Source organism: Schistocerca americana, chromosome 4, assembly GCF_021461395.2.
Source record: "Schistocerca americana isolate TAMUIC-IGC-003095 chromosome 4, iqSchAmer2.1, whole genome shotgun sequence".
Taxonomy (NCBI): Eukaryota; Metazoa; Arthropoda; class Insecta; order Orthoptera; family Acrididae; genus Schistocerca; species Schistocerca americana.
In genome coordinates, this window is record NC_060122.1 from 725,277,858 (window position 1) to 725,303,339 (window position 25,482).

The following is a 25,482-nucleotide window of genomic DNA, read 5'->3' on the forward strand; positions in this document are numbered from 1 at the left end:
CAACTCAACAAATAAGCTAATGTACCATTCCACATGTCCCAAGTGGTATGATCGTCATTCTTTAATGAACACTATATGAAAGAATCATTTTACAAATACTAATGCACTGTATTTAAAATAAAAAAGTTTTTTATTTATTTATAAGGTAATAAATGTGTAATACAACTACTAAAATATTTACAATGAACACATTACTGCACTGAAATTATGCAGAAGTTATATTGTACTTATATAAATGTACTAACAAATCAGTTGGTTCTACTGAGAAATTCATCAATGGAGTAGAAGATATTGGCCACCAATAAAGCCTTTAGGCTTCTCTTAAACTGAATTTCATTGGTTGTTAAGCTTTTTATGGCTGCTGGCAAGTTATTGAAAATGTGTGTTCCTGAATAATGCACACCTTTTTGTACAAGACTAAGTGACTTTAAATCCTTGTGAAGATTATTCTCATTTCTAGTACTGATTCCATGAATTCAGCTGTTGGTTTGAAAGAGTGATATATTTTTAATGACAAATTTCACTAAAGAATAAATATATTGGGAAGCAATAGTTAGTATCCCTAGTTCCCTAAACAGGTTTCTGCAGGATGTTCTTGAGTTCACACCACATATAACTCTTACTGCACGTTTTTGTGCCTGGAAAACTTTAGCTTGGCTTGATGAATTACCCCAAAAAATAATCCCATATGACATTATGGAATGAAAGTAATCATAGTATGCCAGCTTTTTTATTTTTATATCCACTATGTCTGACACAATTTGCATTGCAAATAGAGATTTGTTAAGACACTTCAGCAGTTCTGTGGTGTGCTTTTCCCAGATGAATTTATTATCAAGCTGTAATCCCAAGAATTTAACACTGTCCACTTCTTCTATCTGCTTGTCATCATATCTTAGGCATATACTTGTGGGACACCCCTTACAGGTTCTGAACTACATGTAGTGTGTTTTTTCAAAGTTCAGTGACAAAGAATTGGCTAGGAACCAGTGATTAATGTCCACAAATATTTTATTAGCTGATCTTTCTAAGACTACACTTGATTTGCTATTTATTGCAATGTTTGTATCATCGGTAAACAAAATGAACTTGGCATCTGGTAATGTTACTGATGAAAGGTCATTGATATACACAAGAAAAAGTAGGGGCCCTAAAATGGAACCTTGTGGGACCCCACATGTAATTAGTTCCCAGTTGGATGATGCCTGATAGCTTGATACATGTCTCTTTCCTAATAACACCCTTTGTTTCCTGCCAGAGATATAAGATTTGAACCATTTTGCAGCATTTCCTGTTACACTATAATATTCTAATTTATTTAAAAGTATATTGTGATTTACACAGTCAAATGCCTTTGACAGATCACAAAATATACCAGTTGCCTGCAATTTTTTATCTAATGAATTAAGCACATTTTCACTGTAAGTGTAGATAGCCTTCTCAATATCAGAATCCTTTAGAAGTCCGAACTGTGAATTTGACAGTATGTTATTTGAGATAAGATGGTTATAAAGCCGATTGTACATTACTTCTTCTAAAATTTTTGAGAATGCAGGCAAAAGTGAAATTGGGCGGAAATTTGATGCTATTTCTTTATCTCCCTTCTTAAACAGTGGCTTAACTTCAGAATATTTTAACCATTCAGGAAATATTCCACTGATAAACGACTGGTTATACAGATGGCTTAATATGTTACTTAACTCAGAATCACATTCTTTAATTAGCTTTGTTGATATTTCATCATACCCACTAGATGTTTTTGATTTTAAAGATTTTATGATGGACATTATTTCTGCTAGGGTAGTGAGGGTCAAATTCATATTATGGAAATTACTTGAAATGTATGGTCTGAGGTATTCCATAGCAGCATCTATAGAACCTGATAACTCCGTCTTTTCAGTAACAGTTATGAAATGTTTGTTAAAAAGTTCTGCAACACTATACACATCTGTCACCAATGTATCATTTACTCTTAATGCTATTTGTCCCTCTTCGTGTCTGGTTCTACCGGTCTCCTCCTTCAGGATATCCCATATTGTCTTTATTTTATTATCTGATATGACTATCTTTTCCTTGTAATATATTTGCTTTGATGTCCGTATTACAGTCTTTAATATTTTGCAGTATTTGTTGTAATGTGCTATAGCATCAACATCGGAACTGTTTCGGATTGACAGATACAGTTTTCTTTTTGTTTTACAAGATACCCCTATTCCTTGAGTAATCCATGGCTTCTTTGTAGACTTAGCTCTAATCTTGGTAAGATTTTGGGGAAAACAGTGTTCAAATAAGGTAAGCACTTTATTAATAAAAGTTTTATATTTTTCATCATGCCCTGAGCACTGTAAACATCAGTCCAGTGAATGTCTCTGAGGAGTGTCCTAAAATAATCAATTTTTGGCTTATTGATTACCCTCTTCAGCTCAGATTTAACAGATTTTATATCCTGTTCAGTGTTAACATTTAACAGAAGGAGCTGCATGTCATGATCTGAGAGGCCATTGACTATTGGTTTTGTAATATAATTTTGTTCATTGGACTTTTCTATAAAGATATTATCAATAGCTGTTTGTGAGCAATTGGCTACCCTAGTGGGGAACTTTACAGTGGGAATTAGGTTGGATGATAATGTTGATAGCTCAAATAAGTTCTTATTGGGAGAGTCTTTAAGGAAATCTACATTGAAATCACTAGCAACCACTATTTCTTTGTTTCTGGTTGTTAAATGGGCCAGTACAGCTTCAAGGTGGTTTACAAACAGATTAAAGTTACCTGCAGGTGCTCGATATACACTTAATATTATGAAGGATTTTTGTGAAATTCTACTTCTGTTGCACATGCTTCCATATCCTGTTCTAGGCAAAATTTATGAATGTCTATGTTCTTACATTTATGACAGTTCCTGATGAATGTGGCAACTCCTCCTTTCTCCATTTTTGATCTACAAAAGTGAGATGCTAACCTAAACCCTGTAACACTTAAAAGTTCTATACCAGTGGTCACATAATGTTCAGAGAGGCAGATTATGTCAGCTGGGTTTGAGGACTCTAATTCATCTATGCAGATAATTAATTCATTAATTTTATTTCTCAGTCCTTGAATATTTTGATGCAATAAAGATAGCTGACACTTCACATTGACTGAGTTAAAATTGGGTAAAGTTAAAATATCAGCTGAATGTTGAAAATTCTTAACAAATGGCTGTTTATGCTGATGTAATAAGTTAGAATTATGGTTTTTGGTTTCTTTCTCAAACTGAAGGTTTGCCTCAGTCCTAACCTCTCTTAAAATTTGGCTACTTTCTGTCCTCACTACCCTAAAAAAGGGTCTTTTCTGAACCCTATAACCACTGGTATTTTATCACTCATGACTGTGCCTCCCCCCTTTTAACTTTCCAGCTATTTTCCCAGCCAGTTTACCTTTCCCCTTCCTGTTGAGGTGAAGGCCATGCCTAGTATAATCCCACCTATTGAGAGAATCAACAGGAACCACACCGATGTGTGACCCTGCACCCGACATAAGCAACCGTTCCAACTTCAAATTAACTCTCTTGACAGAAGAGTTCAAATTAGGTCGGTCATGGTGCCCAAGAACAGATACAAACTCAACACTAGTATGCTTCGATGCTGATGCAATCTTTGCCAGGTCACACTCTATACTGTACCCAGGATCTCTGTCAGTACTATTACCTGCCCCACTCACTATAACCACGGTGTCTTCCTTAGTGAAATCTTTGCAAAGTGATCCTAAATCCTCTGTCACCTGCTCCAGACCACCACTAGGTTTAAAAAAATTGGTGACATGGTATTCTGATCCTAGTTCATCCTGCAAAAGTTGGCCAACACCTCTTCCATGGGAACTACCTAAAACAACACTTTCTTTTGCTTTACTGATTTCCCTACTTTCTTGCTTTTCATTTTGTTGCTGAAAGTTTGTTGTGCCCTGTCTACAACTGCAACTGCTTGAGGCTCACCAGTTTCTAACTGAAGCAATAGGTCAAATCTATTTTCCACATTCACCACAAAGCTGTCAGATAAAGTTCTGGGCCTGTTCCTCCTGTTGCCTGTTGCCACTTCCCACCTCTCTTTACCCTTCTCCCTCCTTAACCTGTCAAGATCTCCCCTGGCCTTGTCTAACTCAGCCTAAAGGGTGGCAAATTTCCCCTCCTATTCTAGTATCTTCCTATCTCTACTACAAATCCTGCAAAACCACTGCTGAGTCTCATTTACTTCCCCTATTTCCACACCACTACAGTCACCCACATGGAAAAAACTACAGCACCCATCACACCAAAGCCCCGACCTAACAATTCTATGGCAAGCCAAGCACTTTTCACTCATGATAAACGTAATAGTTTACTAAGAATAAGTCATTTAAATTACAGATAAACACGGAAATATGGTTCCACAAATTTGGACTATATGCAACTGTGTGTAAACAAAAACAACAGTGCAAAGTTGCTGAAACAACTACTTAAACTTTACGCTACTTTCCAGAAATGCTAGTTAAATAACGAAGAGGTACGCTACAGTTAAATTGCTGGAGAGAGCAAAGAACAACTAAACAAAATTCTATAGATTTGCTGCGGCAAAATGTAAACAGAATATCCGACTGTACGATCTTTTCGCGTTTTCTGCTATATTACGTAAAGAAAAATGAAACCTTTAACAGTACACTTAAAAGGCACACTAGTACACCTATTTACCACATAATCAGTAGTAAACTATATGTTTTATAATCTAAAATTACTTATCTTTAAGAAAACACCAAAACTCGCACCGTCACCTGGCTGCAGGGCTGCAGATTTGCAGATTACAGATGTAGATGTACATAAACATACATAATTGCACACATAAATAGATCCATACATTTCTTGCCTTACTGAGTTACCCATTTCACTGTTCTTTTGTATATATTGTAAAATGCCTCTTAACTGCAGTAATTAATTATTGCCATAACTGTCAACAAAATTTACAAATCATTTTAGTTAATCTTTTATGGCATAAAAACACTTTTCTAACAAATAATTTTTATGGTATTCCTGAAGGCATTTATTTCGCTTTTGTCTTTTATCTCTTGTGGTAGTTTATTGTATAGTTTAATTCCGTTATGTAGCACACTATTTTGAGTTTTTGGTTTGTTTTTTCTATTGAAATGTTAGTGGTGGTTGGACATGGTTCAATATTCATGTAGAGCTCTGTTAGTTTGGTACCGATCAATGTCTTTTTTAATGTGAATCAGTGCTTTCAAAATGTATTTACATGGAACAGTCAGGATTCTCATAGATTTGAACAACTCAGTGCAGTGAGTTCTCTTGCTACTTTTTGTCATAATTCGTACAGCACTTTTTTGTAGCTTAAAGATTATTTGTTTGTTCTGCTCATTTGTTCCCTGAACATTATCCCATAACTCATCACAAAATGAACCTATGAAAAATATATTGTTTTGGTACATGATCTACTACACACAGAATTTATTATTCTAAGTGCAAAGCATACTGAAGCTATTCATTTGCTGAGGGTGGGATCATGCTCAGTCTATTTTAGTTGTTTGTCAATATGCATCCTTAGAAATTTTGTTTGTGATACAATTTCTGTGAGCTCATCTTTCACTTTTAAAGAGTTGGTTTTGGGGTTTCTTATTGTGTGGAAACTAATACCTTTTTTTTTAAGTTAATTGTCTACCTATCTGCATACAAGTATGAGTGTTTCTCTGTGTCATGAGTAGCAATCTATACTTTCTCTATTGTTGTTATTCCATCCCAGAATTTCAATTGTTTGACTGATATTTAGATAATTTAGGAGTAAAGGAGACCACCCACCGAATATCAGAAGCGCTAAGTTGTCGATAGGCATGCTCAGAGGAGGAAGACAGCTTGCTAGTTTTTTTGAAATAAATCCTTTGTCAAGTACAAACACACACACACACACACACACACACACACACACACACACACACACACTTGTGCCTCTACATTGTAGGGACACAGATGCGGTCACATACACTTGTGTGTGTGTGTGTGTGTGTGTGTGTGTGTGTGCGTGCTCCAGCTTGAGAAAGGATTTATTTCAAAAAGTAGCAAGTTTTCTTCCCCCTTTGTGTGTACCTGCTGAGGACTTGACACTTCTACTATATGGTGAGTGGTCTTCTTTAATAATAAATTATTTACATTCTATCAGAGCTTTCGTACTACATTTTACTCTAATGTAACCTACTCAAAAGGTATTAAATAGCCTCATATGGATATACTATGTTTGTAATTAGAGTTAGTTTGTCTGTTAACATTTTATATATATGGATGTGTTACATTTGGAAATAAGGGTTAATTTGATGACTGATTGTGAGGCAGCTCAATGGTCGATTCCACGAAGTCATCACTGATTTTCAGTATTGTTCTACAAACAACTTCTTAACTAGACGAGATATTATTTTTCAGATCTTTGTAATGTCCTTGGTATTTTTTATGTTTGAACCTAATGTACTGGTGACACAAATTATCTTTGAAGAAGTAAGTTAATACAACTTGCTGTGATTGTTTGTTACTTTTTCCTACGGTTACTTTCACTTTTAGGAAGTAGTTCTCTTTTGTAATTTAGATGTAAAGGATTAAAGATGGTATATCTGCCCCTGGTGGGCAAGTATTAACAGAAAAACACATTGATCAATTATATTTATTTCATAAAAAACACAATGTAACAGAACTGAAACAAATGCTAAACTAAACTATATTGTCCAGAACATTATGTGTGTTATACCCAAACTAGTTTTGGTGAAACATTTTTGATCATCAGTGGACTTACATTCTGAAAATATATGTAATGAAGAGAGGCATGTAGTGAAATAAGCGCTATTTTCAATCTTTTGTTTCTAGTTTCATGCTTTCCCGTACGTGTCCACAAACTATTACAAGGTGTGTTTTCTCATACAGCATGGTATCTGCAACAAGAGCACCCATTCTGCCTGTAGTTTACTCATGAATTTCAATGACATATGTATTATGCAAATTTATGACAGTTGTGGTGTGCTTAGATGACAAATATATAATATGGGATCCTTATGAGTAGCCTTGATATATTTCATATCTAATTTGAAATCTTCATATTACGCATAAAATTTTTGCTGTCCATTCAGCTGTAATAAAGTGGCTTTGCATCACTGTTGGCCTGGCAATCAGATGTTTGCTAGTTAGATCAATGTGTTATGATTGGATGATTATACACGTGTGTACCATAAACATCAATCCTTCTATAACAGTTAAGAAAGTAAACAAGTCCATATATGGCTTTGTTATTGTCTTAGTGGTTTCTGATGACATCTGCTCTGTTGTGTCGACTGTGTGCTCCTCATCTCCTAAAGCAGGAATGAGCCAGGTACAAAACCTTGTGAGACACCGTATTTAGTAAGAATCAGTAAAATTTTTCTCTGTTTGTGACCGCATTGTCAATATGTAAAACTACCAACGTTTCAGTCACTGTTACAAGTCATGTTCTTCAGAAGGTCACTTGCAACAGTCACCAAAATGTGGTAATTTTACATATTAACAATGTGGTCACAAACCCAGAAAATTTTTATTGATTGTGACACTAGCTGCAGAAGCCTACATTTATATTTACCATATTTAATGTTTCCCCAATCTGAATTTACTTTTATTCTTGTGGTATCATTTGTTTTCAAGTCACCCTCTGTTTTCTGTTGTTGAATTATGATTTCTACATATAAGGGAAACCTGCCATCCTGCTTCCTCCTTTACCTCAGTCCACTGAACTCAGTACAGGAAACTAGTGTTAGAGGGTGCATGTTAGGATTTTCTATGTGATGTGTGATAGCTTGAGCCTTCCAGTCTAGGACTGTGTGCTATCCTCAAACATGAGTGCAGGGAATAAGTATTTGTCACAGAGACACACGAATGAATGAATTAAACCTGAAAGTCTTTATGTAGTGTAAATATTTCTCATGCACAAATATATCTGTGGGGTTTGTTATGCCAGTAAGCTGCAGAACAAACTGCTGTGGGAAAGGAGGGTAAGAATTCAGATGTAGATTTGGGGTACATGACGGGAATGGAGATTAAAAAGAGAATACATGATGAACTGGAAGAATGATTAACGTAGGACAAAGATGCCACTGTAATAGAGTAGAAGATATCATTTACTGAATAAGAGAAGGGAACATAAGTAACAGTAAATCATTTCTTATTGAAGAAGGAAATTGTGGTAGTGTTTCATGTATTTTTATGCATGTCTATCATTTGTATGGGAAGGTGCAGGTCCTGAAGGAATGTGCAAATCACAGTTTGCAAACTCCACAATTTTCAGGATGCAATTTCCTTTTTCTACAAGTGCTCAAAGTATTTTATATTTAGACTTACATATGACAGGAAATAAGCAACTTACTTTACTCATAAATTCATCCTACAGTATGCTTAGTGAAAGGAAGTCTTTTCTCTTATGTATCTAATTCCTGAAAACTAATGCTAGGGAATAATAGATTACGTGAACTACCAACATTTGTTGTTTGAGAAAGGAGTAATTATATGATGTTGGAGAAATGTAGAGTAGTCACTAGATTTCTTGTCTATTGTTAACTTCTAATTTCCATTTTTATAGTTATATTGTTCCTAATAAAGAAAAATTAATTTTTTACCTTTTTTGCTGAATGATTTTTACTTACTGTACTAGTTTACCTTTTCTTTCTTAATACTGTATAAATAGAAAACAAACTACTCTAACTATACTGTTCCAGGCTGTGAATCCAGTGTCAATGGGAAAGACAAGAGGACGACAGCAAACAGTTAATGATGGAACTTATTACAGGGAGCACCAGCCATCAGATAAAGTTCTGAATGTGCAGGTAACTTAGTAGAGTGTATGTAATTTTATGTGTTTTTCTGAAGACAGAAATTTCTAATGTAGTTCTATTGGCACTATGAATGATAACAGTTAATATTGCGTCTTTGAAGGCTATACAATTCTTAGTTTTTGTAATTATATAATCTGGCTACATATTCATCCAGCAACATCTCAGTAACTGATGCTGGGTTTTTTAGATTGTATTGACAATCTTTGTGTACTATAATTAATGTGAGCTTATTGTGTGATACAAAGCTTATTTTCCTAAATTATTAGCTGATGTATACAGGCTGCTGGTAATTGAAGTATCTGTTGTGTAAATTCTTTCCTGCTGGTTATACATACCATTATTGTGGGGCTCACATTTATATGATGAAAGACAGTGTACAACATGGCTACACTCTTCGGTAGTAAATGTTTTCATGATCCATGTACCTGATGTGTCTTATTTAACAGGTAAAGATATAGACTCTGAAGAATCATGCTGTCTGAAAGTATAGGGGTTAGGTCAGTGTTGTTTAACGTCCCGTCGACAACGAGGTCATTAGAGACGGAGCGTGAGCTCGGGTTAGGGAAGGATGGGGAAGGAAATCGGCCGTGCCCTTTGAAAGGGACCATCCCGGCATTTGCCTGAAACGATTTAGGGAAATCACGGAAAACCTAAATCAGGATGGCTGGAGACGGGATTGAACCGTCGTCCTCCCGAATGCGAGTCCAGTGTGCTAACCACTGCGCCACCTCGCTCGGTCTGAAAGTATACAACCAGTGTTTAACTTGAGCACCATTGGATACATACTTATCATGTACAACAACAATGAGAAAGAAATTTCAATGTGGAAATAAATAGTGCACTGTAGTTAGTTATAATTTAGAATAAGTGACTGAAATTCTATACATTGAGCTCCCAGGTAATAATTTACAGTTGACAGCTCAAAAGGAGCAAAAGTTACTGTTTTTTAATGACTTAATTTAAACTGAAATTAAGTAGTAATTACAAGTGTGAAGACAGGCAGTGGTGTCACTAAAATGCACACATGCTGGTTCACATGTAAAAGCCACATATCACAAAATGATTTTAAGTTAATTAGAAATGCATTGAAATTATTTGTAACTATAAAAACTGATAATGGTTACTTATTAGCAACACGTCACGTGAGATATATGGAATAACATCACTCACTATAACACTATCTGCTTTTGGGTTTTGTGAAGCAAATACCAACAACCAATCATTTTTCTTCAACAAATGTTACTTTTGAAAAATTTATAGTGCCTTCATTAACTAACAATAAACAAGTTCACAATGCCTATGTTATGAAAGTCAACAACACATGAAGTATTTGCAAGCACACAACAAAATTTATAAAAGTCACTTTAGTCAAAATAGCATATCCATTTTCAACTTCTTGTGGTGTAATGAGTAGTCCATTAAATTTCAGGAAAGCAGCCGTGCAAATAAAATATCTTCTAATGATATTTCAGCCACATATCATCTGACCGTCCTCATAGTGAGTCACAAGACTGACGACAAGGTGCCAAGCATGGCCTTATATGTTCCACTGCGGCGGTACTGTGCATGTGGGTCACAGAGCTGGTTGGCGGCAAAGAAATATGGTTACATGTGTGCTGCCTGTGGTGAAGGCGTACAGATATTCGATAGGCATACAGATATTCAATTCGCTTATCGATGAATGTCCAGCGACAGTGACACCATGATGACTTATCTGCAGTTTAATTTTCCCAAGAGTGGGATTCCATGCTTTGTCCAAATTAAAACCATTATCTCTATTTATGAAATTATTCGCTGATCTAATCTCCGTAGCTTCATGAAGACTGAGTCCCAAAAGGACAAGGTGGATGTTAAAAGCTTCGCTTCACTGTAGCTCATTGAATGTCCTGTATCAATACAATGTTCGGCCACAGCTGACTTGTCTGGCAGTAATAAGTGTGTGTGTCTCTCATGAATGGTGCGTCACTTGAATGTATGACTTCCCACAATTTCCACAAGGAATCTGATACATACCCGCTTTACGAAGGAGTAAATCATCCTTTACAGAGCTGAGTAAAGCTGCAATTTTCATGGGAGGCCGGAAGATCACCTTAACACAGTGTTTATCAAGAATACGGCCTATCTTTGAGGAAACAGCACCCACATAGGGCAAAAATGCACTTGATTTAAATTAATTACTATCTTATTTCCCATCACAAACCTGCATTCTAGGTTTTACATTGAATGACCTACAAATCTGTTGAGGAGAAAATCCATTCACTTTTAAAAATGCTCTTGAGGTATGTGAGCTCTTCTTGCAAATTATCTTTATCAGATATTGCCCTATGCACTAAGGTCTTAAGGACACCTATGGTCTATGAAGGGTGATGGCAGCTAATGGCATGTAGATACAGATTTGTATATTTTGTTTAATGATATGTGGCATGTCCTAATGTGCCATCAACTTTACGGTGAACGAAAAGATCCAAAATTTAGCCCCTTACTTAACACAGATACTGTAGCCTCGTCTAGATCCATACCCGTCAAATTTATTTATTTATTTTATTTTATTTATCCATCCGTTGACAATAAATATTGTATGGATGTTGTCAAGGGTACACGTAAGCCATTTCAAAGAAATGGGACACAAACAATATATACGTAAAAAAGTACAAAACAAAATAATACATTGAAGTTAATAATAATACAATGAAATTAATATAGCCTATATACATCCCTGCTTGTTATTTTAAATGCAAGGTCTGTTTTTCATAAGGCTTTAGTTTTGTCCTGCCTAAACGGCAAGTCCTTATATACACAACACTGCTTAAGTATATATTTACATCACACAACAGCTGTCCTTTAAGTATGTAAATGTAATGAATGATTAGCTACAGATAGAGTATTTTCCATTTTGCCTTTATAAATATCATCAGAAAAAATTTATTGACCTACATAGTCATTTACAGAATAAAAACATTGTTCTACTAGAAATTTTTTATATGCTGTTTTAAATTTGTTATCGTCTTGTAACTGCCTGATGTTGAGTGGCAGTGCATTGTACAGTTTTGCACCGATATGGCCGACATGCGTTTGTGTATTCGTTCTTTTTGTTTGCTGAGTATGGAGTGCAGCGCTATTACGGGTATCGTAGTTATGAAAGTCGGCATTTGTCTGAAAATCTGCAATGTGGGTCCTGACATACAATACTCATTTGTATATGTATAATGATGGTATAGTAAGTATTCTAAGCTTTTTGAATATGGGTTTGCAGTGTGTCTGTGGATGACTGTGAGTTATTATTCAGATGGCCCTCTTCTGCAGCAGAAAAATTTGTTTTAGGCGCCCTGTTGTGGAACCCCAAAATATTATTCCGTATGTGGCAAGAGATTGAAAATAGCCAAAATATGCCATTCTGGCACCCTCTGAGGTACAAACATTTGAAATAATTCTGAGGGCAAAACAGGCTGAATTAAGTTTCTGTGCAAGTTTTATTACGTGGTCATTAAAATTTAAGTGTTCATCCACATAAATCCCCAGCAATTTTGTGGATGTCACTCTGTCTAAGGCTTTGTCACCCCACACCAGATCGAGATTTACATTTTGACATCTTTTCCCAAACTGCATATAATTTGTTTTATTTACATTCAATGTCAACCTGTTTGTATTGAGCCAAGAGTGGATGTAATTTAGTACTTTATCAGCAGTTGTTGGTAGCAATTGCTTTGGTGCACTTATTATCACACTAATATCATCTGCAAATATTATTGCTTTGGCTGCATCATCTGAGGTGTGAAAATCATTTATATAGACAAGAAACAATATGTTGATAAGAACATTACGGCCTTATTTGAACATGTGCTTTTATCAACTTATTTTCAGTTTAATGGTGAATTTTATGAGCAGATTGATGGCGTTGCTACGGGAAGCCCCCACTCCCCTCTAGTACCTAATTTATTCATGGAAAACTTCGAGGACAAGGCACTGGACTCAGCAAGTTCTAAACGAACAGTCTTATGGAGGTTGATTGGGTTTAAATCCAGAGGATTTGGTGACCAGGGTGATACAGAAATTCATCCTGGTGCTCTGTGGATCACGCACATACACTGCAAGCTGTGTGACAAACTGTTTTGTCCTGTTGATAAGTGCCATTGTGATGAGGAAAAAGTAGGGATGGACATGGTCCTCAAGGATAGAGGCATACCTGTGTTGATTCATTGTGTTTTCCAGATTGACAAGATCACTGAGAGACTGCCACAAAAACATTCCCCATACCATAACACTCCCCTCCCTCTTGCCTGGACCCTTGCGACAATTGTTGCAAGGTGTTTGCTTTCAGACATTTCACACTTATGCAGCATAAAATGTGATTCGTCTGACAAAAGTTGCCTGTCACCACTCAGTGGATGTTCAGTTGTATTAGCATAAAAATTACAGCCTTTGTCACTGATGAACAGCTGTCAGCTTGAGTTCATAAATCTGGCCCCTGCTGAGGAGGTCCATACTTACCAACGTTTACTGAACAGTCACTGAAGAGACACTGTTGGCAGCCCTTTGGTTCATCTGGGCTGTCTGTTGCTCAATAGTTGCATGTCTATTCACCCATACACATGTCTGCGGCTTTCATTCACCCTTGTCATCTATGGCCTGTGATGCACCACATTTGTCTCAGTATCAGTTTTTGATAGTGCCAATTTGCCATGCATAATATACTTTAACCAAGGCAACACACAAACAGTGACTAGAGAATTGTGAATTGTCGTTTATTTGTCTCATAATCATTCCATTAGGGTACCTGAGCCATGTCAAAATTGCAGTAAAATTTCACCATAAACATAGGACAACTGATATTATAAACATCACAATAATAATACAATTTTGTTATATATATACACAATAAAATCTAACATTTAATTACCCCTTGCTCAAATTATAATTTCATCCTCTTTGAATTCTTCTATTGAATAGTAGCATTTCTCCCAAAGAATCTGCTGCAGTCTCATTTTTAAAATGTATGGCTTCATATTAAATATTTTTTTACCCATTAACTTGTTAGATATTGTTATCCACATATACTGTGGAGTCCATGCATATAATTTCAACTGGTGTGTGGGTAGCATAAAATTATTTTTATTTCTTGTGTTGTATGTGTGATTAAAATGATTCTCTTCAAATAATTTTTGTCTGTTGTGTAGGAAGATTATAATTACATAAATGTATCTGGAGGGAACAGTTAGAATTTGTAGTTTCCAAAATAACAATAAGAATCTGTTTGCTGTGCAGTACACATGTATCCGACAATTTTGTTTTCCAGTTTCAGTTTTTTAGATACGTTACTTGAACTTCACCAGAAAATTATACCATATCTGATAACAGATTCAAAATAACTATGATAAACAATTTTTCATGTTCTCAAGTCAGTGGAATTTGCTAGTATTTGCATTGCAAATGCAAAGCTGCATAGTTTATTTCATAGGAAGTCGATACATGTATTCCAGCTTAAGTTCTTGTCCACATTTAGTCCCAGGAATTTGACAGTGTCAACTTCTTTCATAAACTGATTGTTATGTTATATTTTGAGTTCCATGCATTTTGAATGTTTGCTTTCGAAATGTACCATATGTTCAGTTTCAACCCATTTAACTGGAACCAATTTTGTAAGGTATCCAGTACACTTTTGATGGAGCTGAGAATTTGTTCTGCATCGTCATCTTCAATTAAAATAGAAGTATTGTCTGCAAAGAGAACTGATGGGGAATTTATGTTTATGGGTAAGTCATTTACATAGAATAGGAACAGGATTGGCCCCAAAATGGAGCCTTGAGGCACACCTTGCAGTACTGTACTCCATTCTGAATAATAATTCACTGCATCTGAGGTGATAGTAACACTTTGTTTTCTGTTGTGTAAGTATGATATGAGCCAATTTAGAGCATTGTCCTTGTCCTTAATCTCATATATGTCTAATTTGTACATAAGCAAGTCTTGATTCATAGAGTCAAATGCTTTACTCCTCTGATCCAGTGACTTGCATATCAAGTTGTTCACTGCATCCAGAGTGTTTTTTCATGGTGTACCAGCTTAGCTGTTTCTGAAATTTTTCCACCCCTGATCCAAAAGGCATGATTAATGCCTTTTGGGCTTCAAGCAAATCACTCTGTTCTACATTATGACAATATCTGCAATGTTTTCCTAATTCCTCCAACACGCTTTATATACCCGCCATACTTGTTGCTGTCACCTATTGTCTGTGAGTGGTTACTGCATGTTGATGTTGAACATTGGTCGTGGTCACAACATGTGACACTATAGTGTTCAAAATGCTGAGATTTCTATGCTGGCAATCCATGTACATAACTAAAAAGATAACTGGCTTGATCTTACTTTGTTATTGGCAGCAGGCCAACAGCTTTGCCACAGTAGTGATACCCGTTCCTGTCAGATCACCGAAGTTGTTGGGCTTGGCTAGCAACTGGATGGGTGACCATCTGGGTGTATCAAGTGCTGTTGCCAAGTGGGGTGCAGTCAGTCCTTGTGAGGGCAGTTGAGGAGTTAATTGACTGAGAAGTAATTGCTCCAGTCACAAAAACCGACAATGACTGGGAGAGCAGTGTGCTGACCATATGCCCCTCCATGTCTGCATCCAGTGATGCCTGTTGGCTGTGGATGACACAGCAGTTGGTTGGTGTTGTTGGGCCTTCTGAGGCTTGTTCGGATGAAATTTTAGTTTTATTACTGGCAGTAGGCTCTTCTTTAACACTTTGGCTGCTGTGTGTATCAAATTGATACACAAGGTGGCGTCCCTAGCAGGCCATGTGCGTCAAACTGATACAAATATTCAAGGCTGTCTGTGTAAATCGTATAAATAGCTACAATGATTTAAAATGGAGATATAGTTGTGCTGGCCTCCTGGAGAGGCCGTGCATATTTGTTTTTGAATTTCATTGATGGATAGTGTGACAGTCTGCTCTTGACGTTTGGCCTGCAGTCAACTGTTTTCTTGAGTTTATGACATCTGGTTTTATTGGTGAGAACTCATACAGCAACATTGCTAAAGGTTATATATGTCTGAAGTTATGGCTTCTTGAAGATTTGAGCTTGTTTTCTTGTGAGTTTGTGACAATGTCTGATATGGAGACAATCGTGGCCTGGTTGGGCAAGAAAAGTGAATTCAGTGAATGTGAGGCCAGTTTCCTTGGCAACATATCTGACACTGATGATCCTAAATACTCTCCTGACCATTATTCAAATACACACAGACTGAGAAAAAGAAAAAGAACAACTGTTGGGTAATCAGCAACTGTGCCTCAAAGAGACATCTCCGAAGTTACTTGGCATGATGAAACTGGAAATATGAATGATTTTACAACAACCTGTAGTGGTGGAATTGCTGACCATGTGAAGACGAAAATGACTGGAAGATGCAATGAACTGGAGTTTTACCAATTGTTTTCTGAGATGAATTGTTATGCTGAGCAATGAATTATTGACTTTATTGTAAATGAAAAATCTGCAAAACATAACAGACCACAAAAGTGGGGAGACACAAACAATGAAGAAATCCTACATTTTTTAAATTCATTCTGTGGAGTGGTTTGGATTGAAAACCTACACTCCAGAAATATTGGTCAAAGAATATTCTGTACAAAAATTAAGCAAGTAAAGCTTTAACCTGCAATAGATTTGAGGCCCTTTTGAGTATGCTGCATTTTCAGACAATCATGGTACAAACAATGGCAAACAGTACAAAATTTCACCATTAGTTGATCTATTAAATGATAAATTTCATGAAGTGTATTGTCCTGGTGAGAAAGTGTGCATTGATGAAACTGTGGTGTCATTTAGAGGAAGCCTGGGGTTTCACCAGTGTAGTCCGAGGAATCATCATTAGTGTGGTCTTAAGCTATTCAAACTGTCTGGCATGTGAAAGTGTGTGCTTAGAAGGAGATTGCCCCTGCAGATCGTGACATTTCCTCCAGTGCAGTGATGGGTTGATGGATCCATTGTTGAATGCCAGATGCCCTTTGTACTTAACAATTATTATGCAAGTGTCACCTAAGTCCATAAATTGAATGAACATTTCTTCATCTTGTTGGTACATTGAGGAATAACAGAAAGGATAATCCAACAATTATAGTGAAAGGAAAGCTCAAGAAAGGTAAAATTTGTTGCATGAGGAGTTATAAAAATGTTATAATAGGAAAATGGAAGGACAGGAGAGGTGTCTTGTTTCTGACCACTAAAGACATTCCAGAAATGGTAGCAGTTATCTCAAGAAAAGGTGCAACTACAAAACCATGCACAATTTTGGAATATAATTATGCAATATTCTTCACAGATGTGTCAGATAAAATAGCATCTTACACCTCCATTTTACAAAGAAGAGTGAAGTGGAAATGCATAACTGCATTCAAGCTCCTCACAAATGTGGCAGTTTTCAATGCCCATGCTATTGACATAAATTATTGACAAAAATGTGCACATAACTGAATTTTGAGAGAAAGTGGCACTTGCACTGATAAACATTGGAAATTGTAAAGATGTACCAGGATCACCAGGAACGTCAAGTTCATGGAGCCATGTCTTGCAAGAATCTGGCAGCAAGAAAAACAGGTGCACATCTTGTTACCGATGATACTCTCACAAATATGGACACGCTGGAGCTATGAAGAAATCAGAGCAAGTTGTCACAGGCTGTAAGGGTTGTCTGAATGAAAAGTTCCACGTGCTTCAATTGTTCACACATGTAAAGTAAAGCATATAACTTGTTAATTAAGCCAAATATGTAGTTATATGTGTTGTGAATTTGTAAACCAACCTGTTGACTTAATAAATATTCTGCATTTATAATAGTTTTGCTCTATTCTTTCAAAAAATAAATGTCATTTGTCTCAAATGCTGAAAGGAGTCTTGATTTGCTATTAAAGGCTTTGTGTAATTCCTATACATGTGGCCTAGCAGGTAGGATAATGAAGAAGTTAACTTCACAGGCCATGTGTCTGACAATTATACACACCTTAAAAAGGCCTTCATCTGATACACAACATTGGGTAATTCAAGTCTGGCAGCTAAAGTTTTAACAATGAGAAACTTTTAATAATTTTGGTCACCCAGTACTCTTCTTCATCTACAACTACATCTACATCTACATCCATACTCCGCAAGCCACCTGACGGTGTGTGGCGGAGGGTACCCTAAGTACCTCTATCGGTTCTCCCTTCTATTCCAGTTTCGTATTGTTCGTGGAAAGAAGGATTGTTGGTATGCTTCTGTGTGGGCTCTAATCTCACTGATTTTATCCTAATGGTCTCTTTGCGAGATATACGTAGGAGGGAGCAATATACTGCTTGACTCTTCGGTGAAGGTATTTTCTCGAAACTTTAACAAAAGCCCGTACCGAGCTACTGAGCATCTCTCCTGCAGAGTCTTCCACTGGAGTTTACCTATCATCTCCGTAACGCTTTCGCGATTACTAAATGATCCTGTAACGAAGCGCGCTGCTCTCCGTTGGATCTTCTCTATCTCTTCTGTCAACCCTATCTGGTACGGATCCCACACTGCTGAGCAGTATTCAAGCAGTGGGTGAACAAGCGTACTGTAACCTACTTCCTTTGTTTTCGGATTGCATTTCCTTAGGATTCTTCCAATGAATCTCAGTCTGGCATCTGCTTTACCGACGATCAACTTTATATGATCATTCCATTTTAAATCACTCCTAATGCGTACTCCCAGATAATTTATGGAATTAACTGCTTCCAGTTGCTGACCTGCTATTTTGTAGCTAAATGATAAGAGATCTATCTTTCTATGTATTTGCAGCACATTACACTTGTCTACATTGAGATTCAATTGCCATTCCCTGCACCATGCGTCAATTTGCTGCAGATCCTCCTGCATTTCAGTACAATTTTCCATTGTTACAACCTCTCGATACACCACAGCATCATCTGCAAAAAGCCTCAGTGAACTTCCGATGTCATCCACAAGGTCATTTATGTATATTGTGAATAGCAACCGTCCTATGACACTCCCCTGCAGCACACCTGAAATCATTCTTACTTTGGAAGACTTCTCTCCATTGAGAATGACATGATTCTTCTTATACGCTTCACACTGTGTCCAGATATGTGCTTATTCATCCATTTACATTACCTGCCATGTTTAAAACACTCATTTGAAAACACTCTCCATTAAATTTTTAAGCACTGCCATTTTGCTTCCAAACTTCAACACAGAAGACTTGCAACTCTCCCTTTCTGCTACTGACTCTGTGAATGCTTGTGCCCGACAACATTATTGTTGTCTTTGAAACAGATTCTTTGGATTCTGTACAACACAAACTTCTTGACTTTGCCAATGTTCCTATTACAAAGTTTTTATGATATTATTTTTGAATACTTTTTTGTAATTATACTACAGTTTTTTAAATAATGAATGCTGATAAAATTAATAAAGTACATACATATACAAGAAATTACTTTAAAATTACAGATTTAACTACCTGAAAAATTATGAATCACTGTGTTGTTGTGTAATAAGAAGATTTAGAAAAACGTTAGCTATGTCCTTCTTCTACATCTAAATCTGAATGTACATCTACAAGCCAACTGATAGTGTGTGGCACAAGGTACTTCTGAAGCTATTATCATTTCGCTCTTTTGCTGTTCAGTTTCAAAATAGTATGGGAAGACTATCAGAAGCTGGTACAAGCTCTAATTTCACTAATTTTCTCAATGTGATCATTTCTGTTGATGTAAGTTGGATGAAGTTGACTCTTCTTGAATTTCAACAGTAAACCTCTCCATGATCCAAAACATCCGTATTGCAGCATCTGCCACCCTAGTTTGTTGAGCATTTCTGTAATGTTCTTGCACTTGATAAATAATCCCATGATGTCACATGCATCCCTTTTTTAGATTTTCTCTGTCTATATCTTAATGCAATCAGTCAAAGCTCATACCCCTGTAGACCTAGATTCAAGACCTGTCCCATACATCCTCCTACCACCACTTACTCCAATCCTGTCACTAACATCTTCTATCCCATCAAAGGCAGGGCTACCTGTGAAAACAGGCATGTGATTTACAAGCTAAGCTGCAACCAATGTGCTGCATTCTAAGTATGCATGACAACCAACAAGCTGTCTGTCCACATGAATGGCCACTGACAAATTGTGGCCAAGAAACAAGTGGGCCACCCTGTTGCTGAACATACTGCCCACCACACATGATATCCTTTATTTCAATGACTCCCTCACAGCCTGTGCCACATGGATCCCTCCCACTGATACCAGCTTTTCTGAAATATGCAGGTGGGAACTTTCCCTGCAATACATCCTATGTTTTTGTAACTCTCCTGGCCTCAACCTTTGTTAGTCACTGTCCTCACCCATTCAGCCCCCTCTTTGTTCCCATTCCAATACTACACAGTCGTCATTTCACCACCGCACCCCATCTTTTTGTCTCTCTCCTTTCTGCTACTCCCCCCCCCCCCCCAAAAAATCCTTCCCCACCTTTTCCCTGCCAGCCATCTAAACTGCAGCACTTCACTGTCCACCACCCCCACCATACTATCCCTCCCCCACCCTGCACCAGCCTCCTCCTTAACCCCACCCAGTTGCCACTCCCATCATGCACTGGTGCTGCTGCTCACAGTATGGTTTCAGTTGCCTTAGACTGCAGTCATGTGAGTGAGTTGCATTTGCATGACTGTTTGTGTGTGTGTGTGTGTGTGTGTGTGTGTGTGTGTGTGTGTGTGTGTGTGTGTGTATGTATGTGTGTCTGTTGTTAACAAAGGCATTAATGCCCATAAGCTATAACGGAATATTTTTGTTGTGCCTATCATGACTCAGCATCTCCATAAATGGTGAGTGGCAACTTTCCTTCTCTAATATTGTTATATCTTAATGCATCTTGGTAAAGTACCAGACTGATGAGCAGTACTCAAGAATCGGTCAAAATAGTGTTTTAAGTCATTTCTTGTGTGAATAATTTACATTCCTCTGACAAATGTCAGCCTGTTACTTTAATTTGCTACAGCTAGTTTTATTTGGTCCTTTCAGAATAAGATACTCCAAGTAGTTACTCGTATCTATTTCATGGTTGTTTCTATGTGAGGGAGCAACACTTTTTAAAGATTTTCTTTAGCAGAATACTATTTGCTTTTGACTTCTCTTTCTGTTGTATCTACACTCATGCTCATAAATTAAGGTTAATGTTGATACATGGTGAAACAGTGCTCTGGTAGGCGGTTTGTGGTTTTAAATCACCTCGGGGTATGACCATGCAGTGCATTTGACCTGCGGTCATTGCACAGTGGTGCTGGCAGCAGCCAACATACGCAGAGGTGTGTTGGTGCATGTCAGAGTATGGTGCAGCGAGTATGTGTGCAGACATTTTCAGACATACTAATGGGGACTGTGTGTTGAAAATAGCTCAAAGAACACATATTGATGACGTTATGAGGGGTAGAGTACTAGGGCGACTGGAGGCTGGTCAAACACAGCAGGTCATAGCATGGGCCCTCCGTGTGCCACAAAGAGTGATCTCAAGATTATGGCAACGATTCCAGCAGACAGGAAATGTGTCCAGGCACTACAGTATGAGATGTCCACAGTGTACAACACCACAAGAAGACCGATATCTCACCATCAGTGCCAACAGACGGCCACAGAGTACTGCAGGTAGCCTTGCTCAGGACCTTACTGCAGCCACTGGAACAGTTGTTTCCAGACACTCGGTCTACAGATGACTGAACAGACATGGTTTATTCATCCAGAGACCTGCAAGTTGCATTCCACTGACCCCTGGTCACAGGAGAGCCCGTAAAGCGTGGTGTCAAGGTCAAGAACACGGTATATGGTCATTGGAGCAGTGGTCCCAGGTTAAGTTCACACATGAGTCCAGGTGTAGTCTGAACAGTGATTCTCACCGGGTTTTCATCTGGCTTGAACCAGGAACCAGATACCAACCCCTTAATGTCCTTGAAAGGGACTGTATGTAGGTCGTGGTTTGATGGTGTGGGGTGGGATTATGATTGGTGCACGTACACCCCTGCATGTCTTTGACAGAGGAATTGTAAGAGGTCAGGTGTATCGGGACATCATTTTGCACCAGCATGTCTGCTTTTTCAGGGGTGCAGTGGGTCCCACCTTCCTCCTGATGGATGGTAACGCATGGCCTCACCAAGCTGCCATTGTGGAGGAGTACCTTAAAACAGAACATATCAGGCGAATGGAGTGACCTGCCTGTTCTCCAGACCTAAACTCCATCGAGCACATCTGGGTCGGCATATCACTGCACGTCTTCAAACCCCCAGGACATTTCAGGAGCTCCGGCAGGCACTGGTGCAAGAATGGGAGGCTATGCCCCAGCAGCTGCTCGACCACCTGATCTAGAGTATGCCAACCTATTGTGCGGCCTGTGAACATGTGCATGGTGATCATATCTCGTATTTATGTCAGGGTACATGCACAGGAAACAGTGGCGTTTTGTAGCACATGTGTTTCGGGACAGTTTTCTCAACTTATCACCAATACCGTGAACTTATAGATCTGTGTCGTGTGTGTTCCCTATGTGCCTATGCTATTAGCACGAGTTTTGTGTAGGGCCATGTTGTGTGGCACCACATTCTGTAATTATCCTTAATTTATGAGCATGAGTGTAGTTTATTTTAGGGAAATATATATATTATTCAACTTATTCTAATCACTGCCATTACTTTTGCATCAATCCTTCACATCCAATAAAATACTGGTACTTATCATCAAAATTCCTGTACATGCATATAGTAAATATTTATTCTTCATATAATGCTCACCAACACTTGCAACCTGATAAACACACTCTGTTCATCAAATAAATTATAGCTTCATTTGTGTCTTGACGTCCTATGTGCCTAAACTGAGCTTATGTTTAGATTTGAAATAAGGTCTTTGGCTCAATCATTTCTCAGTGTGAACCATCATTCCACTATCACCCAACATGAAATGTTCACTAAACTCTCTCTCAGGATGAAGTGTCCTTTCTTCATCATCAAACTACAATTCTCATCCAACCCTTCCATCTTGTGCCTTTTCTTGCTACCACAACTATCTCCCCTGTCATTAGCCATCACTTTTTACTGCTTCCCTTCCTGCAGCATCATCACTGATGAAGTATACAATAAAAAATTTGCAATTTTTGAGCCTATAATATCTTATGTGGAGCATGCACAAATGCATGTTAATTAGATCTTTTACAACATATATATATTCAATTACATCACTAAGGTAGTCTTTTCACATTTAGTAAATTAAACCATGATAAATTTATAGACCTAACTTACTATTAATGTGTGCAGTGTATGGTACCACTGATCATTTGTTTCATCTGTATCATTTTCTTAACTTAGACTATAGCTAGACATTTATGTAATAATTCTGTTGCAGATGCTTGAGATACTGAAATCACAATCTACAATGCAATGAGAGCTAGTTGTTACAAAACTGCCTTCCATTTCAGGTCACAACAATTTTTTAGGTATCAGGCTTTGTTGTGGTTATGGCACCAAGTCACATTCGGTATACCTATAACATCAGCGAAGTCAAAGCAAAAGTTGTTGATGACAGAAACAAGTGTTCCATGTAGCCAGCTATCAATATCTGTCCTGCTACACTGGGGTAAAAAGCATAATAGGAAAACTCCTAAAGCAACTTATTTTAGCCACATTTCCACTTAAAATCATAGCAAATGTTGGGAGAGATAAATCAATGAATTGACTTATTTGGCGTAAAAAAATGGTTCAAATGGCTCTGAGCACTATGGGACTCAACTGCTGTGGTTATCAGTCCCCTAGAACTTAGAACTACTTAAACCTAACTAACCTAAGGACATCACACACATCCATGCCCGAGGCAGGATTCGAACCTGCGACCGTAGCAGTCTCACGGTTCCGGACTGCGCGCCTAGAACCGCGAGACCACCGCGGCCGGCTATTTGGCATATTTTCAGTCAATAACATCATATGGAATAATGTTCTGGGGCAACTTATCCTTAAGAAAGAAAGTCTTCACTGCTCAAAAATGTGATCTAAGAGTAATGTATATGCCCTATCATGATAATTTTGTAGACATTTGTTTGAGGAGTTGGGCATTTTTATTACACACATCAAAAAAAGTTTTGCATCACCTCAGTTCTGAGAGTTGGAATCTGTACAGAAAACTGGAGTAGATATCAGCATAAACATCATTTCCTCCCTTTGTATTGCTCATGAAAACCACACATTGCATGTTGTACCACCATACAGTGAGACCTTCAGTACCTCTAATGCCCAGTAGCACGTCCTCTTGCATTGATGCATGCCTGTATTCATCGCAGCATACTGTCCACACATTCATCAAGGCACTGGTGGTCCAGATTATCTCACTATTCAACAGCAATTCGGGGTAGATCCCTCAGAGTGTATGGTGGGTCACATCATCTATAAACAGTCCTTTTCAATCTATTCCAGGCATGTTCGATATCCGCGCGGGATTAGCCGAGCGGTCTAAGGCGCTGCAGTCATGGACTGTGAGGCTGGTCCCGGTGGAAGTTCGAGTCCTCCCTCGGGCATAGGTGTGTGTGTTTGTCCTTAGGATAATTTAGGTTAAGTAGTGTGTAAAATTAGGGACTGATGACGTTAGCAGTTAAGTCCCATAAGATTTCACACACAAACAAACAACATGTTCGATAGGGTTCATGTCTGGAGAACGTGCTGGCCACTCTAGTCGAGCAATGTCATTATCCTGAAGGAAGTCATTCACAAGATACGCATGATGGGGGGATGAATTGTCATACATGAAGACAAATGCCTCGCCAAAATGCTGCCAATATGGTTCCCCTATCGGTCAGAGGATGGCATTCACGTATCGTACAGCTGTTATGGTGCCTTCCATGCCCACTAGTGGCATACGTTGGCCCCCACGTAATGTCATCCTAAAACATCAGGGAATCTCCACGTTGCTGCACTCATTGGACAGTGTGTCTAAGGCGTTCAGCCTGACCAGGTTGCCTCCAAACACGTCTGCGACGATTGTCTGGTTGAAGGCATATTAGGCACTCATTGGTGAAGAGAATGTGATGCCAATCCTGAGAGGTCCATTCGGCATGTTTTTAGACCCATCTGTACCACGCAGCATGGTGTCATGGTTGGAAAGATGGACCTCGCCATGAGCGTCAGGACTGAAGTTGCGCATCATGCAGCCTATTGTGCACAGTTTGAGTCATAACATGACGTCCTGTGGCTGCACAAAAAGCATTATTCAACATGGTGGCATTGCTGTCAGAGTTCCTCCGAGCCATAATCTCTAGGTGGCAGTTATCCACTGCAGTAGTAGCTCTTGTCCGTGTCCTGAGCGAGGCATTTCATCGACAGTTCCTATCTCTCTGTACCTCCTACATGTTCGAACAACATTGGTTTGGTTCACTCTGAGATGCCTGCACACTTCCTTTGTTGAGAGCCCTTCTTGGCACAAAGTAACTGTAGGGGCATGATCAACCCATGGCATTGACCTTCTAGGCATGGTTGAACTACAGACAACATGAGCTGTGAACCTCATTCCTGGTAGAATGACTGGAACTTATTGGCTGTCGGATAATAGGTACTGCTCATCCATGGTTGATTACA

General features: G+C 38.1%; 1 protein-coding gene across 1 annotated transcript in view; it reads left to right on the forward strand.

Annotated features, from left to right (window-relative positions):
• The window catches only part of LOC124612717 (probable 2-oxoglutarate dehydrogenase E1 component DHKTD1 homolog, mitochondrial), a 348,152-nt gene that overhangs the window by 119,594 nt on the left and 203,076 nt on the right, over positions 1–25,482 (forward strand). Inside the window, exon 7 of the mRNA XM_047141074.1 lies at positions 8,743–8,850. Within this exon, the coding sequence (XP_046997030.1) occupies positions 8,743–8,850 (108 nt within the window). The remainder of the gene's footprint in view (positions 1–8,742; positions 8,851–25,482) is intronic.